Source organism: Fopius arisanus, unplaced genomic scaffold (assembly GCF_000806365.1).
Source record: "Fopius arisanus strain USDA-PBARC FA_bdor unplaced genomic scaffold, ASM80636v1 scaffold00150, whole genome shotgun sequence".
NCBI lineage: Eukaryota > Metazoa > Arthropoda > Insecta > Hymenoptera > Braconidae > Fopius > Fopius arisanus.
Window position 1 is genome coordinate 10,584 of NW_011887889.1, and position 21,931 is coordinate 32,514.

At 43.9% G+C, this 21,931-nt stretch overlaps 1 protein-coding gene across 1 annotated transcript in view; it reads right to left on the reverse strand.

The window, feature by feature from the left end:
* Positions 1-8,351: 8,351 nt before the first annotated feature.
* LOC105272233 (MAP kinase-activated protein kinase 2) overlaps positions 8,352-21,931 on the reverse strand; it is a 61,235-nt gene continuing 47,655 nt past the window's right edge. The window contains exon 7 of the mRNA XM_011314251.1: positions 8,352-8,571. Coding sequence (XP_011312553.1) covers positions 8,352-8,571 — 220 coding nt within the window. The remainder of the gene's footprint in view (positions 8,572-21,931) is intronic.

Sequence of the window (21,931 nt, forward strand, 5' to 3'; positions counted from 1 at the left end):
TATTCATGATCGCTTGCAACTGATCATATAAACCATTCTGTCGTAAAAGAGGGATTAAATTGATCTCATCTGTTTTCTCATTGCCGTCACAGAAATATTCAGCGCACTCTCCATGAGACCCAAATACATGATTTACTATATTTTCTTCAGATTAGACATTTTTTCTTCCGTTGGCATTTCTTCTTCTCCTCTCCAATAGTTGGCAGCACACGTTACCGCCGTGCAAATAGATGCAATCTTTCCAAACACACATGTTTTTAGCTTTTTAGCCTCCTCGGAACGTCCGGTTTTGAATTTGGCTATTACTTCCCGCATTTCTCGGATTCGACATCGCTGCAGGTTACAGCGACATTCTCCTTTGTTCACCATACATAACCCAGAATACGGATCTGCGTCTCTCACTTTCTTTATAACACTGCTGTCTCCGTCTCCGATCAGCTTATTATAAATGAGACTATGCTGCTCCATACTTTGCATAAACCCTTCGACAATGACATCGCTTTCCACAGAAAGAATGCTCTTATCTTTTGGGTAGTTGACAAAGCATCTGTGCGGTGGAATGCGACATTTTTTATTATGTGCACGGGTGCAAATGAGACAATAACGATTGCGATAGCCAACGAACAAGATTTTTTTCGTTGCGGCACCAATTATTACTGCCATTCCTGATTCCGCTCGGCCTCCGTTATTATAGCTCCTCACAGGCCAGGAACCATCAACAATTACTGAGCATGCTGGAATTCCGTCTATTAGAGAACCCGTCTCATGAGCGTGTATAAACTCCTCTCTACCGTTTCTTAAAATTTGCTCTTCGGATAAACGTATGTATATTGGGTCAAGTTCTGCACTGATTTCTTTGAAAGGCTTAAAACTTGGACAATGGATATTAAGATTTGCCGTAAATTCATGTAAGGCCGCGTGTCCTTGGCCAATGGCGTTTATTCCAACAACTGCACAGCGATTGACATCAAGGCGGTCCTCCGCGTCAAGTTCAGACCAAACTTCACTCTTTACACGGCACATTTGGCATTGAAATATCCACTTTGTTTTGAAGCCATGACGAACTTCTTTGATTAGATCCTGATGCTGAATGCCACAGCCAAACGGGCCATGATGATCTCCACTAAATTGCATTTGTAGTTGTCGCAGAACGTGAACAAACGTTACTATACTGCGCGATTGAGAAGACATGGGAGATATTGGGCGTGATATTCGCTGGGTCAGTGCTTGTGGAGGAGAATTCTCGTCAATTGCATCATATTCATTATCTACGTCGTGTGCATCTTCATTCGGATGGGAGTTTTGGATGGCTGGGCTCATGATGTTATTACAATCAGTACGCAGTATTGATTCTACAGAACTGCTGGCAATAACTGTGTTAGGCAATATTTCACTATCTTCTGATAATTCTTCATTAACGGAAGCTTGCGTATTCCTGGAGGTGTTTGGAGTTGTTGGGCCAATAATATGATCTCTATTCTCATCATTGAGGCGCTCGATCGATGCCTCCGAAACAGAGCTATATAAGTCACCCTCTGTGAGATTCTCCAAGAACTGACAGGGGAAGACGGAAGCCTCACTATGCCGAGATCCGGAATCTATGCGATCTCTGTTGAGTGACTGGTTGTCCATGTGTAAATGGCAATTCCTAGAAGCCGATTCCACTTCAGCCGTTGATCCCGAAACAATGCTTCTGTTGCCATTACACGGTCCATGGTGTGTTCCAATCATATCGGAAGGAACAATATCTGTATTGCCGATATTCTTTGAGCTGATGCGTGATATAGTCATTGCAGTATCAACTCCAAAATCAATTACTTCTGAGCCAGAAGAACTAGGCTGTGAGAAGGCCGGTCTATCTGCATTCTCCCGATGAGTGAGAGTTGATGTGGTGACTGGGCCATGAATATTGCACCCCATAAGGTCCGATCCAGAAGAAGTTGAGAAAGTACGCGAATGTTGCTGCATATTGTCTTGGGATACAAGCCTACCATGCGACGTCATGCTACCATGCAAAGAATTGTTCATACTTACCTCCACACGCCCAGGCCGACTGCCATGCTCAACAACAGCCGCGAAGAATTCTTCATCTGCCGCGCGATTTTCTTCCATGGTGGTGTTGGTTGCTTGGGCCGCCCGACGCCTGTTGTGGAAAAAAAACAACCGTAATAATGTGAAAGACCATTTGCCAACAAAATATATATTTGCAGAACAATCGAGCCAATTAATCTGAAATTCATTACAATAATGTAATGGAAACCGTAATGATAGCGAATGGAAATATGCAGTTAGAGCCATTTGCTGAGTACGTTTGAGTACACTTGCTGTAGGTGTAGGGAAATTCAAATTGGTAACCACTTTCACTGAATCGACATTCTCACCTTCCACGATCTTACTTGCCAATATTATTTTATTTTCATTCCCATCCTCGCACATTCTCTCACTTTCAAATTCTCACCCGTCACTTTTTCACTGCCCCGCATTCTGACCCTCCCACAACGTCACTTTGCCATATTGTCACATTTTCATTCCCATTTTCCTACATCCTCACTTTGCCACATTGTCGGATTTTTTTTCTCATAAAACAATAAAAGGACCAAAAAAAGTTGAAAAAAAAGAAATTTTGTGAAATTATAGTTCCTAACTTGGACTAACTCTGGTCGTAAAATCCGTTCCATCCGTCCAATTATTCTCGAGAAAAAGCCTTTTCTTTTTAAAAATTTTTTTGCGAATATTCGCAAAACTCGTCGGCCGATTGTGTCTTTCAAAATATTCGTCTCGACGGTCTCGATCTTGATCAACCAAAACCTATAGAGCCGTCGGTACAAAGTTTCTCAGATATTACTACTTTTCTGTTTTTTCCAAAACATTGTTTTAAGCTTTCTAGCCTTCGAAAAAATGGACATATCAATTTGGAATTTGGACAAAATCTTCGTCGTATGATAGGGACAGTTCGTATTCCATCTGCGCTTAATCGGCTTAGTGGTTCTCGAGATATTCCATTTAAATGGGAATAAATTATGTCGCATATCTCGAAAAGAAATAGACTAATTTTACTGTTCTTTGAGTTCGTCTCGATGGCTTATAAGTAGATCAATCAAAACCTATATGGGCCTTCCGGCGAAGGTTTTCGAAATATTTCCCTTTTTCGCTTTTTTTTCTAAAAATCATAGGCTCCCTAGCTTTCACCAAAATGGAAATATCAATATGAAATTTGCACAAGATCTTCGTCTTATGATAAAGACACGGTTTCTGTTCCAAATGGGCTGAATTGAGTATGAAAACGAGTATGTAAAAGCTCACGAGAATTTGACCTTGGCTGGCATTTTACGTATTACTTTTTTCCATGCTAGCACTACAATTTTTTGTAGATGGTTTTCTTAGTCCATTGTTTTTTTTTATTACCCAATCATCAATAAACTTATGTTAATGTTAAATGGAGTGACTACGGATCCATTCAGAAACTTACTACCAACGAAATTGGTAGAAATAAGATTTTTTAAAAATTTACAAAAAAACGATATATTTGAAGTGACGCCCAAAATGTCCTCTACCAAATAGGCGCGGTCGACTGTTTTTTTTTAATAAAATTGGGACATCTCCAATCGTCTCAGAAAAACACTTACAATGTTGAAATGTTCTGTTCACTATTAAAATGTTTCCGCGTTTTTACTTCGAATGAGAGCATCGCAATCTTTCTAATTTTCGATTTCTTAATTTTGCTTGGAAGCGATGAAGAATGGTCTTAAACGTAAAAAAACGAAGTCTGACCGCTCCGCCTGTATGTGTGGAAATCCATTTGGTGGTCAAGTTTTTGAAAATTGTACAATTGATGGGCTACAAAAATTCAGAAAAATTCGTAATTTCGTTGAATCATAGGTATTAATGACGACTAACTCTGTGCTAAATTTCAGCCCAATCGATGCTGCCATTTTTGACAAAGTCTCATTCGTTTGTAGATCTAATTTTTGAATATCTCAAAAAGTATTCAACCGTTTATATTTTTTATTCTTTTGAAATGTTCGTCTTCATGTACTCTATGTGGATCAGTCAGAATATATATATATGGTCTCACAAAGTTTTCAAGATATTTCAATTTTTATGTAATTCGAAAAAATGCGTTATAAGCCCGCTCGGATTTTTACAAATCAATCTACCAGCTTGAAGTTTGACAGAAAGATTCCTCTTATGGCTGCAATGTTTCGTATTGAAGATGAGCTAGATCGGATAATGCGTTCAGGAGATATTCAACTTTTAATCTGAAACTATTTTCTCAAATGTATCAAAAACGACTCAACTGATTTCATTTTCCTTCCTTTCAAAATATGATGACAAAATAAAATTTTAAAAATAAAGAAATTACATGTGAAGTATCAATCATATGTCTTTCACCGTTAGGAATGGCCAACTGCTTGTTTTTTTTTATCAAACTCGGACATCTCTAATCTTCTCAGGAAGACACCTGGAATGATGAATTTTCAGTCCAGTATTATATTTTGTCTGAGTTTTTAAAAAATAAAACTGAGATATCTCCTTTAATCTTCCTACAAATACCCTTGCATGTTCCAATTTTCAGGGCTGTTATCCATTTTTCTTGGGGTATTCTTCATCAGAAATATCAAAAAAATCGAAAGCTGATCTGGAAATAGGAAAATGCAATCAGTTTCCAAATTTCAGATCAGCTTTCCAGTATTCAAAGATATGTTATCAGAAAAACCCTGAGAAACATCGATAACTGGCCTGAAAATTGGAAAATGCAAAGGAATTTCCTCGAAGATCGGAAGAGACGTCCCAGTTTTCTTAAAAAAAGCACACAAAACATGGAATGCTGGCCTGCAAATGCATAATCCCAGGGGTATTTGTAAGAGGATTGGAGGAGATGCCCCAGTTTTATCCAAGAGACCCAAAAAAAAAATTCATATTTACAAGGGTAGTTGTAGGAAGATTGGAGGAGATGTCCCAGGTTTATAAGAATAAAACCGCCAAAAAATGGAGCACTGGTCTGAGAACTCATCATTCCAAGAGTATTTTCAGGAAAATTGCAAGCTTCCTAGAAATTCCCTTGGAATTATTAACCCTCAGGTCAGTTTTCTGTTTGTCTCATTTTTTTTGGCTAAAATTGGAACATCTCCAATATTCCTAGAAATACACCTGGGATGATGAGTTTTCAGGCCAGCATTCCATTTTTGAGGGTTTTTTTTTTATAAATCTGAGACATCTCCTCCAATCTTCCTGGACATACCGCTGGTATTTTTACTTTTCAGGCCTGCTTTCCATTTTTCTTACAGTTTGACTTAGAGTGATCTGAAATTTGGAAACTGATGGCATTTTCCTATTTTCAGATCAGCTTTCGATTTTTCTGAGATGTCTGATGAAGAATACCCCAAGAAAAATGGATAACAGCCCTGAAAATTGAAAAATGGAAGGGAATTTCTGGGAAGATTGAAGATGTTCCAATTGAATGGAACAAAAGAAGCAGAAAAAGATCGAAAACTGCAGAATATTGATGACAAGAAAATGAGTGGGAGGATTGGGGGAGATATCCAACATTTGGAAAAGAAATGTGGAAAAAAAGGGCGAAAAGTGGGTAAAATATTTCTAAATCGAAGGGAATTCTGCGGAAAATTGGGGCATTGCCGATTTTATTGTAAAAGTTACTGTATACTCACTTTTTTACCCCTGGCTTTCGCCGGCTTTTTGACAGACGTAACCTGTGTTTCTCGTCGCCGTTGCTTTTCCGCTTCCGATAATCCTTCTTCCTGTCCATTGTTCACTTCAAATTTGTCACTAAACGAAATATTCTTTACCGAACCACTTTTTAACTCCAGCACTTTGAAATCGTTCAGCGAAAACCACACGAAAACAAAACGCGCCCGGAAAACTGTCATGCATCGATTACCGATGGATGACCTATGGCATAGCCATTACGTCGTAGCGTAATCGCCACTCAAGTGCTGCCATATCTATTAAAAATGGAGAAGCTCACTGAGGGCGGTGCAGTTTTCATAGGAACGAAGCCCATTGGTCGAATGGCGCATCGCGATTGCGCAATACTACACCACCTTCAGGGGCCTTCTCCATTTCCATTGTTAAAAGGAGAATGGAAGGTAGGTGACTGGATTTATTCATCGATTTCACCAGAAAATCATTGGAAGCAATGATTGTAATAAACTAAATTTTTTTTTTTAGGTAACCAGGAGAATGAGGGTCAGGCCCCGGACTGTAGGCCCTGGTACAATAATGTAAGTATAATTTTTTGTAGTGATTTATATGTTTGACATGTCTAGGTTAGATTGTAATTTTTTGTATTTCAGATAATGGGGTCCAATGCCAGGCCGTAATTTCGACCAAATCCGTTCCATGTAAGTATTTGCACTATCCCCGCCGATTAAAAATAAGTTTGGAAGCTTTTGTGGTAGTATAATAATTTTCTTTCAGCCTGGTAATTCAGGCGGAGTGTTCGTGAGGCCATGGGAAGCACCTCCTGGACTTCCCCGGCCCAGTTACGCAGGGATTGTGGCCAGGGGATTCCAGGCCCAGATATTTCACACCGTAGCTCCTGGTGTACACCGTCTAGCTCATGGTGTATACCCTCTAGCTCCTGGTATACACCATCAGGCTCCAGGTTTCCACCATCAGGCTGGAGGTGTACATTATGAGGCTGCAGGTGTACACGAGCAGGCTCCCATGGCTCCACCTCAAGAACCACAAGGTTTCCCTGCTGCGGCCCAGCCCGATGGGGCAGGTATTATTGGTGGAGAGGCAGAAGGCCCCCCTATAATACCTGTACACCCTCAAAATGGCCACCAAGCCCAACCCCCAGCTAATGCGTTGCTGCAGGGCGTTTCAGGGGATCTACCGGCGAACATATTGGTAAGTGGTCCGCCTACAGGGAAACCTCCTCTCTGATGCCTTTAATCTAATCTAATTTCTCGATGCTTTTTCAGGACGCTGTAGCTGATCGCGTCTTTGCTAGGATGCAGGAGCTGACCCGTGGTACAGGGAAAAGGGGTGGCCGAGGACGAGGACAAGGACGAGGAAGAGGAAGAGGAAGAGGAAGAGGAAGAGGGAGAGGCAGAGGGGGCATAACATACAATTTTTTGTTCCGTTGAAAAAAAATTCCGAAAAAAAATTTTTCGATAAAAAAAATAAAAATAATATCTCTTAAAATTATAGGGTGTTTTTATTGTAGCTAGCGTACATGAATGTTATTCCATTTAAAAAACAATTCCAATTATCAATATACATATATATATATGAGGTAAACACATGCGAAACCACGAAACCCTTTATGAAACTTTGCACGAAATCCTCCACGAAACCGTCCACGAAATTACCCACCACGAAATTATGCACGAAATCCTCCACCAAATCCACCACCAAACTCTGCATGAGAATTTTGCCGAAAATAACAAGAATGGTTTTCCAAACTTTTCAAATTATATTTATGTATAATAAAAAAATATTGAAAAACTCGGATCGATATTTTTAGGTATAGATTGATTGAGAATCATCCCCTCAACCGATCTACACTTACCTATAGAGTCATTTTTTTACCCCGCCGGCCATCTTGGAAATAGGGTAGTGAGGGTAGAAAAAACAGGGTCGAAATTTACAGGTACAGATCGACTCAGAATCACCCCCTGAGTCGATTTAGCTACCCCTGTAAAGACTTTTTTTTTTATCCCATCGGTCATTTTTAAGGAAGGTTAGTGAGGGTGAAAAAAAAGGTTGAAATTTATAGGTACAAATTGACTCAGAATCACCCCCTGAGTCGATTTACCCACTCCTGTGGAGACATTTTTTTTCATCCCATCGGTCATCTCAAAAGAGGTTTAGTGATGGTCGAAAAAAGTGGATTCCACATTTGGATACATCTCCCCCCCGCCCCCTCACCCTCCTCTCCACACTGTTCAGATATAAATCTCTCATGCCACTTAGTGGCATAGGGAATGAAAAAATTTTCCGGCGCCCTCGAAAGCCCCACTGTCCAATGTTTCCCTGGTTTCTAGCGATTGCCGTAGTTACCGACAAGGCATCGCTTGAGATCAAGGTTCGGGTCTTGACCGCGAAGTAGGAGGGCGTAAAATCGCCAATCGAGAAAAAATTGCCTCCAAACGGGCCTTAAAGAATAACACCAAGTTTATAGATACCGGGCAGTTGATTCTATAAATTTCGTGAAATCCAAATAAGAAGAATGTCATCAACTTGAGCAAAGGGCAGTTTTTTCCAGTAATTTCATTGTAAAACATGACCATTCAATTATCAGTTGTAGAAATATAAGCCACTCATGTTATGATAAAACTCATCTCCTGTCGTTAATTTACTACATAATTTCAAGCAGATATTGATCAACTCACGGAAATCCATTTGTTTCTCATCACTTCTTCAATTGAAAGCCTCTGTGCAGGATCTGTGCAAAGCATCCCCTTAATTAAATCTCTTGCTTCAATACTGACACTTGTCCATTCAGGAGCTGGAAAGTCATATTGTCCGAGACGTATTCTCTTTTTCATCCCCGGTGAAATCGCTAGTCCGTGATTACTGTAGAATGGAGGAAAGCCGCACAGTCTATAACAAAAATCAATTATTCAAGTGATACCCACCCAAAATAATTACCATTATTAAGAATGGTGAGGACGTTTTGAGCCACCATGAATATATTATGACATGAAGTATTGCTTCCCATTCGCGTCAACAATATTGCTTACACTGTCCGTTGTTTTACAAAGCCACCATCATTGTAATATGTCGATTATTTATATCATTATACAACTTGAGGGGTTACGTGGGTTTGGAGAGCCGAAAAAATGCCTATTTTCACCAATTTTTTTTTTTCATATAATAAACTAATTAATTCATTCCAATTTTTGAACATATCAGAGAGCAACATTTGAACAATATAGTGTGGAATTTTCATGAATAAATGTTGAAAATTCAGCCATTGGCAGCGCCCAAAAACGTCTCCTCGCGGTGGTCAGCGCAACAGACCAAGGATTGATCTAAAATCAAAAAATCCAATTTCATCGGTTAGTAGCTGTGTATAGGTCGTGATTTATCGAACGATTTGAAAAAAAAAATGAATTTTAAGGGAAGTTGCTAATAAAATAGTGTGATTTTAGATCCGATTGTTACCCCAAATTACCTTGAGAAAATTAGTGGTAATTAAAAAAAACAAATCCTTCAATCACTCACGAGGTCATCCTATCTAGAAGAACTGTGTAAAATCTCCATAAGATCGCTTTACTATTTTCTGAGCAATCGTGACCACGGCCTATGAAGACGATATTTCGGGAAAAACACGATTAAAGATTGAAGTAAGAATACAACGTAGATATTGCTTTTTTCAACTTACATAGAGTCATCGAATCCGGCATCATATAGCAAAGGTCCTGCAGCAGCTGCAATATCGATTCCATTCTTTTGCTATTCTTTGACATGGATCCCAGCCTATCGCCTTCTAACGTTAGCCTTTTTCTCTGCAATCAGTATGCGATGTTCATCCTGTTCGCGTGCATACTCGTGGCTCTTTGGATTAAATCCTTTCCTTTTTCTTGGTCGATATTTTCTCCTCATATCCTCTGATCGAGTTACTCTACCAATTTTATGCGGTGTCATTTTGCTCATGAATGAGTTTCAATAAAGCCTGTAACACTTTTCCCCGACCTCGTCCCGCGGTCGAGGAGAGCTATTACCTTCGCCCGTTCCCATACTCGCATCTGTACTATTTAACCGAATTAATGAGGGGTCCAGCTAACCAAAAATTTCGAAACGGGGCAAGGAGGTGGAGTTCCCTGCCTTGCCCTAGGTCAGCCGAACTCATCCATCTGAGAATCCCAAAATATCCAGAAACAAGAGCACGAAAGGATAGGATGAGTGGGGTTGAAACTCGTCCTGGCGACAACATAAAATCTTAAATCCATAAATTACACCAACCGGCGTGTGACCCCTTGGTGGAATGCTTCAATATAACCTTAAAGAATGATGGTCGTTCAAGAGGCGATACAAAATTAACGTAGTTCGAACAAAGTTCTCCAAAATCTAGAGAAACTAGCGAAAAGGATAGTCAAATAGCAGAGAGGCAGCTGCACTCCACATCCCTGCCGCTGGCCCGACCGGTGTAGTCTGTCGGGCTGTTCTCCTAAAGGCTGTATCTCTTACACTTTTAGTGCGATTGCCTTGAAACATTGGGAAAATATTCTAAATATATCATAGTATTTAAAAAAAAAAGTGAAAAAAAAACGATTTTTTGAAATTTTGTAACCTATGTAATCCCATGATGGTTTCTCTAAACTCTATAGAAAGGTGCGGAGAACAAGGTTGAGTCGCCAACCGGACGCGTGTCCAGGTGGCGCCAGGACGCTTGCTGGGATGCAAACAGTCATAGTTCTCATTCCAGAATCGTGGTTGGTGGATGGGAATATCAGAGGCCTGCGAGGCTGTGGGAGATTATTCCATGTGAACCCCAAAGAACACAGAATAAGGGCATGCATTTTACTCAAGGGAATGGAAGCAACTTTCAAACCACAGCTCAGGAAAGAGGACTTGGCAGTAGCCAAGCTGAGAGCCGAAATAAGAGAGAATGGAACGGTGAAATACTTAGTACGTTCAGCCTACCTACTTTACGACTCCGATGATCCCCCGCCAACACCTGAGGGGGAGGCGCTAATGGCTAGGGTGAAGGACGAGTGAACAGAACTTCGATTTGGCTGTGACGCGAACTCACACCATCTGTGGTGGGGGAGCTCAAACACCAGTGGCAGGGAAGAAGCCCTACACGACTTCATGATGGTCAACGATCTGCTACTCCTGAATGGGGGGAGCGAGCCGACCTTCATGGACTACAGAAGACAGGAGGTGCTGGATATCACCATATACACAGCAGGCATGGCAAATTTGATTAGAGACTGTAGGGCCTCGAAAGAACCTTCGGACGCGGATCATGGTCAAATACGCCTTTAGCTGAGTGGCAGAGTAGATTCCATCCACAAACGAAATTCGACAAAAACCGACTGGAAGGGATAGGAAGAGGACCTCTCACGAAGAATCCAGGATGTACCCAGCAGGTTCGAAAACAAGGAGCGACTGGAATATGCGGCCGAATCTTTCGGAGAATAGATCAGAAGCTTCTTTGAAAACAACCGTTCAATGCGCGCCATCAAAGGAACCAAACAGGTGAGCTGGTGGAACGCAGACCTAGCAAACTTGAGGGACCAGGTACGAAAAGCTTGGCACAAAGTGAAAAAGTCTTTACCTACGTAACCTACGCAGAAGGAAGACCATCGAGGAACGAAAATCACTCCAGAAGCAATGCAATAGAGCCCTGGCGAAAGCCAGAAGAAAAGGCTGGAAGAGTTCCAGTAGCCGGATTGAGAACCTGTCCGATGTCTCCAGGTTAATTAAGGTACTGGGGGGTTCAGGGCGGCGCCAACCTAGGCAGTTTAATGAAGCCAGACGGCAACTATACCTGGTCGTCGGCAAAATCCCTGCGACTTTTTTTCGAAGGACAATTTCCGGGCTTCACACTCACGGAAAGCGTGAAACAGGCCACAAGGGAAACTGGGAGTCTTTACAAACCACATAGTTGGGTTCCAGCAGCCAAAATCGTATACCCACAAGGAGTAGAATAGGCGGTTTAGTCCTTTGAACCTCTGAAAACACCAGGAACGGATGGTATTTACCCGGTGTTACTACAAAGGGGAATGGAGATCATACTGGGGCCCCTCACAAAAGTTCTGAGAGCCAGTGTAGCACTGAGAACTGTACCACGAGTTTGGGGGGAATCAAAAATCGTGTTCCCACCCAAGCGATATGCCTCGTGGCAAAGGTTGAGGAAGAGATTGGGGGAAAGGGCTAGGCAATGGGCATTTTCCTCGACATCAAGGGAACCTTTGACCGTACAGGATAAGAGGTCATAAAAACAACCCTATGAAGAAGAGGTTTTCCAGAAACCATCATGAACTGGGTATAAAGCATGTTGCTGAGCAGGTCATTAACTGCTGACCATAATGGTCCAATGGAGGGACCACATGGAGACGCAGATGGGCAAAACTTACGCCTCACTGTGGGCATGTAGAAAGGCCATGTGCAGAGACTGGAACTTTAGCCTGAAGATCACTGCATGGTTGTACAAGATGATTCTGCTGCCGCGTCTGATGCATGCAGCTGTAATTTGGTGGCCCAAGGCGAAGAGGGTGGAGATAAGGACACCGGTTCAAATGCCTACAGGGAAAATTTCTGAGGGCAGGGAGTGGGGGTATGAAAACGACACCCACGGAGGCCCTTTAAAACGCCCTTGACCTGCCTCCACTCGATCTGCTTGTAGTGAGTAAGGCAGACGCAACAGCTGATAGACTTCTTGCCAGGGGGAATGGACTCAAGTGGGACCGGCACACGCCAAACTAGAGATCCTTGAGAAAGCCCCTGAAACTTGAATCAAGATGAAATGACTAAGAAGTACCAAATCAGGAAGGCCTTTAAGACGTACATTCCTGAGAGGGAGAACTGGAAAACTGTAAAGGAAACACCAGGCACCGATATTATGCGCTGGTTCACAGACGGCTGCTTTAGAACAGGACTGTATGGGCCAGAGGGAAACTACAAACGTAATTGGTTCTTGGGAACAATGGCTACAGTGTTCCAAGCGGAAGTTCTGGCAATGAAAAAGTGCTCAGAGCTTCTGGTGTCCCGGATGACAACCAAAAGATATATATTCGTATGGTCAGACAGTCAAGCCGCTATAAAAGTTCTCCTTAAAGCCAATGCTGACTCTAAGTTGGTCTGGGAAACCATGGGGAGCCTGCAGAAAGTGGAGACCAAGGAAAAGGTAACCCTTGCCCGGGTCACAGGTCACGAAGACATCCACGGCAACGAAACGAAATCCAACGAATGCGGACGAGGCTTCATCAGTGGGAGTCCCCCAAGCCGTGGGTAAAAGCCAGATAGAAGATAAACTCTGACGAGGACAATCCAACCACTGGAAAGACAAAAAGACCTGTAGGAAGCCCAGGGCAATCATGCCTGGCCCCAGCACGAAAAGATGTTAACACCTACTGGCTATGGATAGCAAAAGTCTGGCCATTACGATTAGGTTGCTCACAGGACATGGCAGATTTAAAGAACACTGCAGAGTCATCGGCATGGATTCTGATGAACGTTGCAGATTCTGCAATGAAATGAAAGAGGGCAGTTTACACATCCTGTGCAACAGTCCGGCATTAGCAGCGACGAGACTACGTTGATGGGGTACTGCTTTCCCCACCGCTAGTGAAGTCGCGTGCAAGGAGGCAACAGATTTGATACGACTGGCAAAAAAGCCGGGATGGACATATAAAACGAACCTCAAACAAGCGGAGCTACAATAACTCTAACTTGAGTTCGGTGGCATTGGAGAGGTCAGTCATCTAATCTTATCTAATTTAATTAAATCTAATCTAATCTAATCTAACCCCGTAATGGTGGTGATCGACACAGCAGGTTTGATATTATGACACTCTTAGGTAGGCATTTGTAGTGTATGATCATTTGTATTTTATTATAATTTAACTTGTACGTGATGGATTCTGCGGAACGGTCAGCAATCAAAAGTCATTGATCATGGTTAGAATTGTCGCTATTAACGTGAGTATTATCAAAGTGTTCTTGCCACATTGAGATCTTTTTTTCTCTGCCTCTGTCGATTTATTCATATGGGTCTTCCAAACTTCCACTCTCTGAGATTGAAGGAAAAACGTTGTTAGTGACGATATACTAACTGGCGCCCAATAAATGTGATTAATCGTCGATTAATTGAATTATCAGTGGATTTTGAGCCCTGATAGACTTTGATCCGGGCAGCGTCAGGTGTAGGCTTTTTGCCTGGTATTAACGATTTCTCCGATTTGTATCGATTATTTCTTGTGAAACAAGAAGATTTTTCTCAATATTATGAAATAATAAATACCTACGCTACATTATTACAAGACAATGCCGAATAAAATCCCTGACTAATAAAAATTTCAAAACACAGTATATAATGATAAAGCAAAGGCTGGAAAGTGCAACAATTGTTTCAACTGGAGGTAATCAGGCTATCTGAGAAATCGATTAAGGCGGAATTTTGACCTACCCTTCGTGATTACCGACAAGATAATTTCAATATGTTGAGGCATTACAACCCATTTTAGCTTACAATATGAATGATGCGCCTAAGCTATCCTAGATATTTCTTTACGTACCAAGTCTTTTTTTTTGAGTAACTCACTAAATTGGGCAACATAGCGAGGAGCACCGCAATGTCCATGAATAGCATCCACTGGTGGGCCCCTCGGCGTAGTCTGAGTATGTATCTGTGCAACTCGAAATGCCATAATTTCCAGTCATCAGGTTAAAACATTAGTGCTGGTACACATTTGAATTTCGTAGTGGAACGACACTGAGAAGTTTTGAAATTAGACTCAACTGTTTAAGAATATGTGGAATAATCTCGTAGATTGCACTGGATGCTTCAAAGTATTTTAATTTTCTTTTGAATTCTATAACCGCGCTTCGTACGTTTCTGTTGATCTCTATTTCGGTGTTGAATACACAATAAAAAAAAAGAGAACTTCCTTCAAATGTGGCTTGTTTTGCGCCACCAGCTCACGAAGTCACTATAAGACAAGGCTCGGCTACCTGAGCTAATTTTGCTCAGACGGTTCCCGAGGTTTGGCAGTGAGAGCTGGGAGAAGAGGCTCATCACTTAACGAAGCTGCCTGCTCTAATTCGATTTGTCTCCCTCATGAAAAAATTTTTTCGATGCCTTCATGATGAGGGATCACCCTCACCAATTATTTTGCGTTTAGACGCTATTCTTGCAGCAATTCAATAAGTAAACAGATCAATAGTTCCAAGTTCTAAAGTGGAGCGATAGCTTTACCGGGTAAAGGTTTTCCAATAATTTGGAAAAAAAATCGTAGATAAATAATCGTATAAGTTGTGACCTGACATTTTCTAACGACCGAAAATGTCTGTCACTTTCGCCCTTCCTCCCTATGACCTCCCCGCTGACACGAAAAAAATAAGGACAAAAATCGGGAAGTAAAAAGGCTGCCGGGCGCCAGCTAATTTTCCGAGGTCGAGAAATCAGCAACTCGAAGCTTAAGTTGACGAAAAATCAAAAACGAAACCCTAAAACTTACTGAATCTAGCTGAGCAAAGGGGTTAAGGGAGAGGTAACGGATGCCTGCCCTGCTGAGTATGCTAGGTTGTGGAGAGTGGGGTGGGTTCGGGGAAAAGGGCAAAATGGGTCCAAAAAAAGAACGAGAAAATTACAAGAAAGACCATATATTCTATCGACTTATCACAATCAACTGTGTAGTCGACGACCTCAACAATGTCTGAAGTTCTCCTAGTTAACCGAGGTCAGTGGTACAAAACGAAGGAAAATTTAATCAGGCCTCGAGGCATGTGACGATGCTCGGGATGTCCCAAAAAGATTTGGAGGCCCCTTTGAATTACGTGCAAATTGTTTAAACCCCCCAAAAAAGCTTCTACGTGATTCCGCGAGACCTCGACGGAGGTTCGGAATTTTACACAGTTGGCCGAGGCCAACGGTAGAATCGAAAAGACCCACAATTCATTCAGCGAGCCATCGAACGAGGCTCGGAATTTCCCAAAATCATCCAGAAGTCCCGTCGACGTAATTAACGATAAATTCTCAGCTTGACAAGTCTCCACGTAGGTCCACAAAGCCTCTAGGGAGGTTCGGGATTTTCTCCCAACCCCATGTAACCCCAAAAATTGGACAAATTGGGGATGTAATAGATGAGGGGTAGGTCAAGTATCGAGGTAGACCACGGAAAAGGTCCTTGATCATACCTAAAGCGGCAAATCACCGAGAAAATCCTCGGAGGGGGGCTGAACGAGGCGTTGAAAGAGAGAGAGAGAGAGAGAGAGAGAGATGAGGATTGCGCGCGAGAGAGACACCGCTACGCTTAACGTGTACGGCACACGTGAGGATAGGCTTTTAATGGTTTTAATTTTTCAGCGAGGTAACGGGTCACCCAATCAAGCCCGAATAATCTCCACCACGGAGGGGGATAATTCACGCACATCCTCCCAAAATTCGGGATTTCATCGTGTATGGGGACTGAGATCTCTCCGTGTTTCGGAACGGGAATTTTCTAATGCCGTTGAGCCAACGTTCTCGCTCAACGGTAAGCGAGGCACAGTGGGGAAATACCCACGGCCTCGACGGTACGTATACTTGGTCAAGGCCAAGCGAGAAAAATCCTTACGTTCCACGGGGGTCTTTGACGGTTTCCCCTGGGATTTTTACCGGAATTTTCGCCCGGTGACCACCGAACTCTCACGCGGACACTCCTCTGGCGATGAACGAACCCTGCACACGAGATCGGCTGTGGTTTCCGAGTAAACCATGGCCGAAAAACACTCGCGAACGCCTTGACGGAGGTGTTCCCATCTGTTGATCGAACGGGATATTTCATCACCCGCGAACCACAAAACGGATCTCCAGTCAACGGGGAAAAGCTAGGGCCTGGGAAAATCTAATCAGAGTTTTCTCTCACTGTTGAGGCATCAGCCTCATATTGGCATAGGGCCATGGGGTGACAGCACCTCCTGGACCGTCTCTGACTGACCGGTCGTTCGGCAGATATAGGTGCCCCAATTAGGCACCTGTGTCGCTGACCTACCTCTCTAATAATTACTATTACTTCTTCTCGTTTCGGATGTTCTTTGTTTAACGTCGTTCTCTAACGCTCTATAATTACGCCGTTAATTATCGTGTGAATCTCTCTCAAATATAATTCTCTACCGTGTTCAATCAATTAAGTGTTTGCTCGCGGTTATTTTGACATATATATTTGTTTACTGGACTTATTATAAGACTCGAAATATAATATATTTCTCTGTGACAAATTCAGTGCGTCTCGCGTCCCGATTATTTCTCTCGAAACCTCTCCTTAACCACATCCCAGTGCTCGACGGTTTTTTTTGACGTTCTCGCCGTAACATTTGGTCCTTCGAGCCGGATACAGTGGTTAATTGAGTGTTTTTTGTGAAAAACTGAGTTTTTTTGAGTGCATCTCAGTGAAAACCGCGGGAAAAGACCAAGCTACGCTAAGACTCAATTGTTTCGCCCACTGTACCGCCTACTGCTCCGTGCATCTCTATATCTACGAGGCTCCACCCACTAGGCCACACCCTCAGCTGAGAACACTGCCTACTGTATCTGCCCACCGATTTTAGGCCTACAGTTTTGCCGTCGGAACATCTCTGCTGCTACCGGACCTTCTCAAAGGGAAGTCAGTAATATTTTATTTCTGTTAACTTTTCCTGCTTGTGCTGCTGGTAGCTGCTGTTTGGAGCCTGAAGCTGTTGATTTTCTCTACTTGATTTTGAGTTAGTTTTTGTATTGCTCAATTCAATCGTAGTTGCTGAAGGTGCTGCTGGCTGTCTTTTCTCTGCTCTCGCTTGCTTGTGTGATTTTGCTTTAGCCTTTTCTCACTTCTTACGCTTCCTTGCACTTCTCTAGCGTAAGCATGTTATTCAAGGGCAGAATTTTGATCCAGGCCAGTAGGGCGAAGTTTATTGAGAACATGAGGATTGAATCAGTCGCCGAAAGTGTGCACGAGCTCTCGGTGACTGAACTCCAGTCTAAGCTCGACATGTTGGAAAACCACTGGAACATGTTTGACGCCTTACATCTAAAGCTGCTGACAGCCAAGGACAACGAGGAGGTTCTCGATCATGCCTACGTGAAGGAGGAGGTGTATGATAAGTGTCTCAGAATGTACTCCGCTACTCGAACTACGTTCATGGGACTCATCAAGGGGTTGGACGAGTCAATTGACCTCTCTGAGTCGTTTCGTCGTCCATCAGTGATTTCTCAGTCGGCGCAAGTGACTCATAGGCAATTGCCTAAAATCTCTCTCCCGACTTTCTCAGGAAACTTCTCGGAGTGGACTCCATACAAGGATCTCTTCCTCTCAATGGTGGTTGGAAATCCCGCTCTCTCGACCGTGGAGAAATTCCACTATTTGCTCACTTCTCTCACTGGGGAGGCTAAGCAGCTCATCTCTACCTTGCCAGTAACCCAAGACTCTTTCATGCCAGCATGGAACACTCTCTTGGCCAGGTACGACAACGAGAGGTTGCTCATCTCCACCCAGTTGGAGAAGCTTTTCTCTGCTCCAAAAGTCATCAACCGCTCAGCCAGGGAATACAACGCACTTCTCAACTCTGTAGCTGAAGCGTTGAATGCTTTGAAGTCTCTCGGACGTCCTGTCGAGCAATGGGATGATCTGCTCGTTAATCTCGTTACAAGTCGACTCGATTCCAAAACGCTGAAGGATTGGGAGATCGAAATAGGCTCGTCAACGGAGTTCCCCACTTATGCAGCGCTCAAGGAATTCGTTCTCAGCAGAGCCAGAGCCAGGGAGAGGATTGAAATGCACGCTTCTCAACCTCAATCAGCCACCTCTCGAACTGTCTCGTCGAATTCTCAACAGGCATCGAAGCCCAGGCCAGTCAAGGTATATCCACCTCGCCATGGAGTTCAGGCTACCAAGGTGCTGAACGTCTCCGCTGGTCCAACCTCTCAGCCTGCATCGGTGAAAACCTTTACCAGCAGCACGTCTCGACCAGCTCAGGTGTCTCAACCTCAGGATTGGGCGGAAATGTGCTTCCGTGCCTGTCCGATGTGTGAGGATGAACATTCTCTTGACAAATGTCCAAAATTCAAGGCATTATCTCCTACGGACAGGAGATCTTTTGTCGTTCTCAAGCGTCGTTGCTTTAACTGTCTGGGGAGGCATAATAAGGAGAATTGTCGGAGTCTTAGCAAGACCTGTGTCGTGTGTCGACAGAACCATCATTCGATGATTCATGTGGCTCGTCCTCAACCGACACCTCAAGGATCATCTCAGCCTCGTCCAACTCAGCAGGGTTCTCACACATCGCAGGTGTCTCAGCCCAATCAACCCATATAGTGCACTTCCTCAAGGCCTGACATGTCTCAACAGTGATATGCTATACCAACGACTGCGCCAGAGTCGTCGCCGTTCTATGATCTTTCTCTACGGCCGACTCTGGTGAATGAATCTCCGTTTGTAGCATCAATCCATCGTGATATCTCTCCACAGCCCAGGCCAGGTGTTTCTCTCGCCACAGCCCTAGCCTTGCTCGTCTTGGACGATGGTTCTTCTCACGAGGTTAGGATGCTGTTGGATACTGGTTCTGAGCTGACGTTTGCTACAAATGACCTTGTGAGAAAGCTCGGCTTAACGGTCTCTCCAGCCATGCTTCCGGTTGTTGGTATTAGTGGATCCAAGTCTTCATCTAATGCTTTCTCTCGATTCTCTCTCAAGTCGCTGCATTCGAGGAATCAGATTCTTGTCAAGGCCTACATACTCGATCATCTCACGTCTTCATTGCCTTCATTCTCAGTCTCTCAGCCTCAACAATGGGATCATTTCAGACGGCTGCAGTTAGCTGATCCAGATTATCTGACGTCAAGACTTGTGGATATTCTCATTGGCGCAGACTTCTTTGGATCGATTGTGGAGCCGCAAGTCATAAAGGGGCCATCAGACTCCCCTATAGCGATGTTAACGCTCTTCGGATGGGTGGTCCTCGGACCTACATCCGCAGTGATCTCAGCGGCAAGCTCAAGCCACGTCTCTATCAGCAACGAGGAACTTGGCGACCTTCTCACCTCGTTCTGGCAGCAGGAGGAAGTCTCAAAACCTGAAGGCAATGAAAGCGTTCTCATGAAGGAAGAGGCAGATTGTGAGGAGTTCTTCCAGCGCACCCATGTTCGAGATCGCTCAGGGCGCTATATTGTTCGTCTGCCTCTAGTCCGTTCTCTGGCAGAGCTCGGTGATTCTCTAGGACGCGCAAAGGCGTGTCTTACGAGCCTGCTCAGGAGATTAGGAAAAAGTCAGAGTTCTCTACAGCTTTATAGTGATTTTCTCAAGGAGTATGAAGAGTTAGGGCACATGGTGCGTGCTCCTGTTCTGCCTGTCTCATGCGCTGCTCGAGTCTTGGATTGTCAACCTGACGGGATAACCTTGGCACATGGAGCTTCGGCTTCAGGAGGGTTGAGGGTCTCTGAAAGAGGGCAATCGTATCAGGATTCGGGTCGGTGTTCGTCTCTCAGGCAATCTCACTCTTCTGCTCCTACATACTACTTTCCTCATCATTGCGTTCTCCGGGAAGGTAGTGAAACTACAAAGCTGCGAGTAGTGTTTAATGGCTCTAGTAAGACTAGCTCAGGAGTGTCTCTCGACGATATTCAGCATACTGGAGCCAAACTACAAAAGAACATCTCTGACGTGCTTCTCTGGTCTCGATAGAGCAAGTACATCTTCATGACGGACATCACGAAGATGTTCCGTCAGATCAAGGTACATCGGGGAGACTGGCCTCTTCAACAAATCTTGTCGCGCGATTCTCGGGGCCAGATCTGCACCTATCAGCTCACCACTGTCACCTACGGGACCAAGTCTGCTCCATTTCTCGCCTGTAGGGTTCTCAATCAGCTGGTCATGGATGAGGGACATCGATTCCCTCTAGCCGTCTCACCGTTGACCAGTGGTAGATATGTTGACGATATCTGTGGTGGAGCTGACGAGAAAGATGATCTCCATTTCGTAGCTCAGAAAGTGGTGGAACTCTGCTGGGCTGGCGGGTTCCCTCTAGCGAAGTGGCACTCAAATAGCCCGTCTCTACTTCGTTCTCTGACGCCGGGAGGGTTCTCTCAGAGTCTGAAGCCGCTAGAGGACTCCGTCACCAAGATTCTTGGACTGAAATGGGATCCAAACGTCGATCAATTGAAGTTCTCTATCCATCTCTCAGCCGACACAAAGGCTACGAAGAGGATTATATTGTCTGAAATTGCTCAACTCTTCGATCCTCTAGGTTGCTATCACCGGTAGTGATCCGTGCGGAGGCTCTTCTCCAGCAACTCTGGTTGGAAAAAATGGATTGGGATGATGAGTTGCCACTACATCTGGCCCAGAAGTGGGCTCAATTCCGTCAAGAACTGTCTCAAGTGGAACAACTCTCGATCCCTCGTTGGCTGGGGTGTAGGAAGGGATCTCAGGTGGAAATCCATGGCTTCTCTGATGCGTCTCTACTAGCGATGTCTGCGGTGGTTTATTTGAAGGTAACGAGTGCGGATAGTGTAAGCATCTCTTTAGCTATTGCTAAAACCAAAGTGGCTCCTCTCAAGAAGCTCACTATTCCGCGACTCGAGCTCAACGCCGCAGTCATCCTAGCTAAACTCACAAGGTATGTTATGGATCAGCTCAACCTTGGTACTGTCATGGTACATTTATGGACGGACTCTGCTGTTGCTCTGGCGTGGATTTGTGCTCATCCTTCCAGATGGAAGGAATATGTCTACAATAGAGTAGCAGTCGTTCAGGACCTCGTACAGGAAGCCAATTGGAGGTAAGTCAGCGGAAAGGAGAATCCTGCTGACTGCGCGTCTCGAGGCATTTCAGTAGCTCAGCTCAATGCCCATCATTTATGGTGGACGGGCCCAAAATGGCTACAACAGGATTCATCTCAGTGGCCAAAACGGAGCGCAAAGTTGGACCCGTCAACAGATCTCGAGGAGAAGCCTGGCGTGACTCTAACTGCTTCTCTCGCACGGTCTAGTCTCTGGGATCTCTGCTCGCGATACTCATCTCTCTACAAATTGCTGCGGATCACAGCAATTTGTCAAACAGTTGCTGGGAACATGATACGGGAACTCGAGAGGAAGAAGGACGTCATTGTTCCGGCACTGTTTAGCCCGGAAAGTATCGAAGCAGCTCGGCTTTATTGGGTCAAGGCGACTCAAGCCTATTATCTCCAAGCCGAGTGTGACATTATCTCTCACGGATTCCAGTTGAAGAAGTCTCATCCGTTGACCAAACTCACTGCGTTCATTGATCAACAAGGA